A 7,420-nucleotide genomic window follows, 5' to 3' on the forward strand; every position below is an offset into this window, starting at 1 on the left:
ACACACACACACACACACACACACACACACACACACATACACACACTCACACACACGCATACGAACACATTCAAAGATATATAATTACAGAATCGAGAAGAAACCAAGCACAGCAACCTCTGGCGAAGTAAAGGTTACACAATATATTCACTGCACATACTTTGTCTTTAGCCCGTAACTATTGAGGGTCTTTCAGATGAATTAAAATAGACCTCCAACATCCCACAAGCAGAGACACGCATTTGAAACGACCTATATTATCATGAGTTGACAGGGGCGTAAAACTCACTCTGTACGCTTAAACACTATATTCGAACCAACCTGGAAGAGGCCTTTGTCTGCAATATAAGCGTAGCCTCCTTGTTTGACCAGACTGAGATGTACATCTGGGTCCTGATGCAGCACATTGGGGTCTTTGGCAGCGTAGCCTTGGATTTTGTGGTGGATCGCTTGGAACTCTGGTCGTGGAGATGTCTAAAATAAAAGAGGCCAAAATACGTTCTAGGATATATTTTGTGGTAAAGGGGAGGGGAGACGGGAAATTCATGTTGTCAATGAAAATGCAAACTGAAATATTGCCCTAAAATACACGAAACGCTAGATAAATCACGTATCAATACTTAGCTGACCTCCCCGACCCCTCCTATCCTTGATAGATAAATAAAAGCAACAACTTGTGCGAGTGCGTGTGTGAGTGTGTGTGTGTGTATGTGTGTGTGTGTGTGTGTGTGTGTGTGTGTGTGTGTATGTATGTGTGTGTGATAGATAGATAGATAGAAAGATAGATAGATAGATAGATAGATAGATAGATAGATAGATAGATAGATAGATAGATAGAAAAACCTTTAACACCATTTTCCATATTTAAAAAAAATCAAACAAAATTTAAAAGACAAAACAAGTAAGAAGCAATCCTCACGTTAACAAAAAAAAAAAAAAAAAAAAGATGAGGAAAGAAAGAAAAAAGGACACAAAAAGAACAAGAAAGCAAAACATAAAATACGCATGCTATCAAACGAATAAAAAGAAAGAAAGAAATAGAAAAATGGAATTTGTAAAAATGGAACAAAGAGCCAACATAAATGTACACAATTTAATATTTTCCCTTAATAGTCTATTAATAGAAAAACTAATGACATGTACACAGTTTCCTTTCAAAAATACTAGCAATTAATTCCTTCCTAAGAATTTCAGTTAGGCACCACAGTGCACATCAAGCCTTCAAATATTCCATTCTGTGGCTCGAAGAAACTAAACTGTTATAATCCCCCCCCCCCTTTTTTTAAATAAATAATTTTAAAATAGACTAGTCGTACCTTGAATAGTGTAGCCCACGTATTTTTTTCTTAAACCCACGATAATCTGTAGTTAATGAAATGATAATAATGATTGCATTTATATACCGCATATCCAGGCTCCACAGCATGTTCTGGAGCTTTTCTTTTTTCTTTTTTTTTTTTGGTACGTGTTTTACATAACTCGCAAATGCATAAGGTCATATGAGCGCACGGGACATATTAAACACTTGGGGACTGGACAAAGGGTGCCCACCTCGTTACTCGAAAAAGCGGAGGAATGTAGGACTAACATGATCTAAACAATTAACTACTAACCAGTTGTTGTAACCTTCTCCAGTTGGGGCTATGGCAACACTTAGCTGTGTAACTTACCAATAAACGTTATAAGAGTGAAGGAACATATTTATTTATTGATTTATTCATTTATTTATTTAAATGTAAAACATTTCCTGAGTGTTTAGAATCTACTGTAAGACTAACAGCTAACTTCAACATCCCAAATGCTGCACAGTTTGTTGTTATTACTAAACACAATTGCGCAAGATGATAGAACTGGGCAGGGTCAGAAAAAAACAAAACATTTTCAATTGGTAGGAATCTTTGAATTTTGCCAGGGTGGCGGCCGAAGCATACTCTTATCTATTTTAGACCACCAAGGGATCTTTAACGTGCGAAACTCTCACCCGGGACCTCCGAGATTTTTCGCCCTTGGCCGAAAGGCTAGGTGTAGATCTTTCCTATCGGAAGATCAGGGGTTTGGCTGAAAGACAGCAGTAAGAAGCAGCCAAGGAGAAGCAGTAGAAAGGCTACAGAAAGAGTCAGGAGTCCAGAGGAGGGGGCAAAGCAGGTGAAGAGGTGCGGGCAGAAAGTGGAAACGAAAGCAGACGACAGAACATTGCTAGGGACCAGGAAAGGGTGTGAAAGGAGAACATTTTAGAGAAGAAAGTTTTCCGTCGCTATCCGAATTTGAGCCCGTGACCTATTGAATAAGAGGAGAACATCTTAACCTCTAGGCCACGAGATCCCCCCTTATGAGCTTTAAAACCAGTACTACCCCAGTAGACCCAAGAACACTCAGAAACATTTTTGGTTTCCCGGGGAGCATACGGTTGCAAGCTGCGGATTTCACGCGCTCAAATACTAACAAACTGACACGATTTTTTTCTGTCTATAGCCGGGTACACATTTCCACCTGGGTGAAGTGAGGAAAATTCGTGTAAAGTGCCTTTTGCAAGGACACAACATTGAGTCCTTGTTGGGATTCGAAACCACGACGAGTCCAAGAGCCTAGTTCCCAAAACATTTGCAGCAACACGTACCTCGAATAACGTTGTCCACATAGAGTTCCCAAGCGTCCCGAATCTGTACTCATCCTGGTTCGCCATCTCTTCCAAAGTGTCAAAAGGAGGCTTGTCTTTGCTCACTGTCAGGACAGCGATCAGGTTGCCGCTGTATGTGCCTACGGAAAGAAAGATTTTTGAGTAAAAAGATTCATATCAACACCGTAATTACGGCTTGTTAGAGTAGGGTGAATACGAAACGAGAGCGGGCAAAGGCAGCAGTGAGAAAGGAGACAAGTTGTACCCATTAGTGTCACTGTAAGACCATTCGATACCTACGAGAAGAATGGTCGATTTTGTTTGTTAGATATTCTTGACGATTACTGAAGATATTCCCAATAAACACAAAAGAAAACATTTCGAAGGTAGGGCCTTAAACCGGTTCCCCGCCATGATTTTAGCCTGGAATAGGAATATTATCACAGGCTGAAAGAAATTTTTAAAAAGAGCACCAAGAGCTCACAATGCAGCATACAGTGTCCTACGAGGCTACAAATGGGAGACATCAGAGGGGTCAATGTTTTTAAGCTTCGCAAATTCAGACTTAAAAATGTCTTCACATCTCGTTCACACACATGCATGCGCGTGCGCGCACCTATACACACACTCTCTCTTCTCTCACTGTGAGAGTGTGTAGGCTATGTGTGAGAGAGTCCGTTTGTGTGTGTGCGTGTGCGTTTGTGTGTGTTTGTGTTTGTGTGTATGTGTGTATGTTTGTGCGTGTTTGTGTGTGCGTGCGTGTGTGTGTGTGTGTGTGTGTGTGTGTGTGTGTGTGTGTGTGTGTGTGTGTGTGTGTGTGTTGTCAAACATCAAACCAATGTGCCAGATTCTGGGCAACAACGATTCATCGTATTTTATCTTAATTTCTCAAGACACTTTGTCAAACAGACCGGAGTAGGTGGGTGGTTGGTGCTCTAGTGTGGTTTGCTCCTTCTTTTTTATCAGTCATTCTGTCGTCTTTACCACTCCTGCTTCTTTCTTTCTGTGTTTGTTACTCTCTTATAACACCTCTAATCTTCGACGCTTATTTGACTATTTTGTGTTAGTAAAACGCTTACTAAAACTAAGCAAAAACATACCGGCGACCACAAGGCAGAACAGCCACCAAGAACTGATGAACATCCGGCCCGCAAGGGATGTTGGGAGATCTCGACCACCTGAGGAATAATTCTGACATGTGTGAATCAGCCATAGACTATCATTACAATGTACATTATCCAAGACTGTCCATTCTAACGTACTTCAGGTTCACCATAGAGCGCACCATTTCACTACGTTTGGAATCAAATCATAGACAAATCAATATCATTTTATTTTCTTAGACCAGGCACTATCATGGCTGCTGCTCTTTTCTTTTTATTGAAAAAAACAACAAACTTTGATGTGCTGGTTCGCACAATGGGCTCGAGAGTTGAAGGCGCAATACGTGTCTCGCTATAATCGAGTGTGCGCGCAACCTTTCGCTCCTGGTCCTTCGTTTGGTTCCAAATACAATCATTTATGGTGCACTTTATGGTGAACGGAATAACATAAGAGTGGACAGTCTTGGATATTACAATACACATCCATGGACCAAATGCAGGGCAAGGATAAAAAGGTTTAAGCACACACTAGACTAAATCGAAGCGTGTTTTGCATCTCATTTGTCAACCTATGATGAGCAGCAGCGCAGCGCAGTTTTTATAGAGAGCAAAGAACAGCAGCCACAACAGTGTCGGGTCTTCGATAATAATGTCTGTATAATAAATCAAACCTATGGAACTAGCCATAAAAAGTCAATTAAAATTCACATTTAAAAAAGAATAAAACCTATCTGCTAACAAGGACGTGCCATCTGAAGCTAAAAATACTTATTAAATCGATATCCAGTTCGATCAGTCGCAGACTTCAGTAAGCAAGAAAAGCAAACAGATAGATTTAGATTTGATATAAAATATCAGGCTTTTTTCGCAAACTCAAGACGAATAACATTTATTTCAAAAGAACTTGCTCAGATACAACATTACAACGAGATGTAGGAAACAATTTCTCTGCATTTCACCGATGTACACTGGCGCCTGATGTGTAGCGATTAGGAGCATCGCCGTCACATACGGTAGACCCAAGTTCGATTTCATGGTGGGGAGTTTTTTTAGTCGAACATCTCGGTCTTTCTGCTAGGATGTTTTATCCCTGTCAACTCGGGTTGGCAATAAATGGCAGTGTAGAAACCCACCTCCTAGAGGATCTACATTGTGTTGGCACTACCAACCTCCTGAAGGATTGATGTTGTGAAGTTGTGAATCTTGTCTTGTTTGAGCTCTAGGTCCTTTATCCTACTCCCACAGACCACTTTAACAAGTGTTTTCAACGTGTTTTCTCTCACTTTTCTCCTCCGTTTTCTCAATAGTCTATTTCCAAGCGCTCATTTTCAGCTAGATAAAAATTGAAGACAATGAGGAATGCCCCCTCTTTTCCTATCAAACATGTATCGTCCTTGTCTCAACTCGTCATTTTCTCTGTATGTCACTCTCTTTGTAACGCCTATAATCTTCGGCACTTATATGACCTTATTTTGTGTTTGTGTTTCAAGTGCTGTAAAACTATTTTAAACTAAAACCGAACCCGTATTTTCCAGAAGGACACCACGATCTGCTTTGAACAGCTGAACATTGAAACATTTATGTTCCGTTTACGATCCTGATATCTCAAATGCAAGACTAGGATGAGGAAGAATATTCAGACTCTTTGCGCGTGATTTCGTCATGGAGATTATTTTTTTTAAATAACCAAAGAACCAACAAACCAATCGAAAGATCACCAACCAATTAATAAATCAGTGAATCATCCATACCAACCAACCAATCAATGTATTAATGAATCATCCATACCAACCAACCAATCAAATTATTAATGAATCATCCATACCAACCAACCAATCAAATTATCAATGAATCATTCATCAATTCATCCTTCCATCCTTCCATCCATTCGTCCATCCATCCATCCATCCATCCATCCATCCATCCATCCATCCATCCATCCATCCGTCCATCCGTCCATCCATTCATCCAAACATCGTTCAGTATATCGATTTATGAAACTCATAAGTTGGCATCAATTATTATTGTCTTGAAAAATATTCCTACCTTGATTTAGCATGGCACCCATGAGGTACCAGAAAGAACCGGCGTATGTCTTGGCAAACACCCTCGGGGAGGGAATGTAGACAAATGTCACTGCCTTCTCCAGAGCCATAATGACCACTGCACCTAGAATCAGGGCAGCCGCTATGCACATTAGCACCTGGGGAGAGAAGTGAGGAAACAACGACAATCAGGACTAGAGAATTACTTGTACTTCTATCCCTCCCCCCCCCCTTTATCTCTCTCTCTCTCTCTCTCTCTCTCTCTCTCTCTCTCTCTCTCTCTCTCTCTCTCTCTCTCTCTCTCTCTCTCTCTCTCCCTCTCCCTCTCACTCTCTCTCTCTGCCCCTCTCCTTTTCCTACCTATCGTTATGTCCCTATGAAGTAGGCTCTAACATTTCCTTTCTTCATCCCATCATTTAACCTCCTGTCAGCCTGGCAGTGATAAGAATCCCCCCCCCCCCACACACACACCCGTTGTGGCACAGACAAGACCATTCGTATAAGTGTAGAGATAAATTAATGTTTTGATACTCTTGTTAGACTAGCATTGATTTCTGTATAACTAATTAGTTCCTTGACCTGGCTCACAAGAGTCCCACCCAGCCCATATGATATCTACAGGTAACCTTAAAACTTAAAGCCTCCCCTCCATTGTTAGGCCGATTTCCTTTATACCAATGCAGTGCGACATTATTCTTACTCTCAGTTGTTCCTGAGGAAAGCACGTGGTAAAAAGTTGATCCAATTTAATAAACAATTTTTTAAATTAATACTTATTGTCTGAAAATCAAAAAGACTCTCCCTACCTATTGTGCTTTTTAATCAAATGATGATGATGATGATGATGATGATGATGATGATGATGATGATGATGATGATGATAAAAACGGTGCAAGATCAAGAACTCTCACCTCTTGTCTGAATATGTCTATATAAGTTCTCCATTTTGATTTCTCGGGGTCTGGCTTTTTCATAATAACTGCCGAATCATCGTAGAAAAAGGCGAATGTGAAATCTACAACTCTCTCCCGAGCACCTGTAACCCCGATAGGGGCAATAACCATGTCAACTTCCTGTAAAAAGAATGAATACATCGTATTGTCTCCCCTGGGAGACTTCCTTTTTTTTAAAAAAATATTAATATATTATGATATTATTATGATATACACAATTCATGTTATTAATTTTATTCATTTATTTACTTTTACTTTGGAAAAAAGAAGGGGGGGGGTGGGAGTACATTATTCTCAGAGTCTTTTTGTATTTTTCCAATTTGTACCAACGCAACTCTCGTTTAGTTCCATCAACATGATAGTTCATTAATTAATCACAAAGACATCAACGTCAAAGCTAACACAATATAATTGCATTTTGCATGAGACAACATACAAATAAAAAGAACGAGTCTATCGTTAACAGGCATACTGAAATCATGTAGGCTACACGAACTGTTTATACTGAGTATAGTAGTCCTTGGTAGCAGCATACCATTGTTAGATTAGCTAGGGGTGGCAAGGATATTATTATGTTATCTAAACGTTGCGCATAAAACTCAATTGTTTAGATAGATAGATAGATAGATAGATAGATAGATAGATAGATAGATAGATAGATAGATAGATAGATAGATAGATAGATAGATAGAGAAGGAGAGA

General features: G+C 39.8%; 1 protein-coding gene across 1 annotated transcript in view; it reads right to left on the reverse strand.

The window, feature by feature from the left end:
- Nucleotides 1-80: 80 nt before the first annotated feature.
- Nucleotides 81-7,420, reverse strand: part of LOC101861597 (glutamate receptor) — a 30,560-nt gene continuing 23,220 nt past the window's right edge. Inside the window, exons 7-11 of the mRNA XM_013085031.2 lie at nucleotides 6,677-6,838; nucleotides 5,767-5,923; nucleotides 3,718-3,795; nucleotides 2,618-2,757; nucleotides 81-474 (exon numbers count right to left, since the gene is read on the reverse strand). Coding sequence (XP_012940485.2) covers nucleotides 286-474; nucleotides 2,618-2,757; nucleotides 3,718-3,795; nucleotides 5,767-5,923; nucleotides 6,677-6,838 — 726 coding nt within the window. The 3' untranslated portion in view covers nucleotides 81-285. The remainder of the gene's footprint in view (nucleotides 475-2,617; nucleotides 2,758-3,717; nucleotides 3,796-5,766; nucleotides 5,924-6,676; nucleotides 6,839-7,420) is intronic.

The sequence above is a fragment of the Aplysia californica genome, unplaced genomic scaffold (assembly GCF_000002075.1).
Source record: "Aplysia californica isolate F4 #8 unplaced genomic scaffold, AplCal3.0 scaffold00336, whole genome shotgun sequence".
Taxonomy (NCBI): domain Eukaryota; kingdom Metazoa; phylum Mollusca; class Gastropoda; order Aplysiida; family Aplysiidae; genus Aplysia; species Aplysia californica.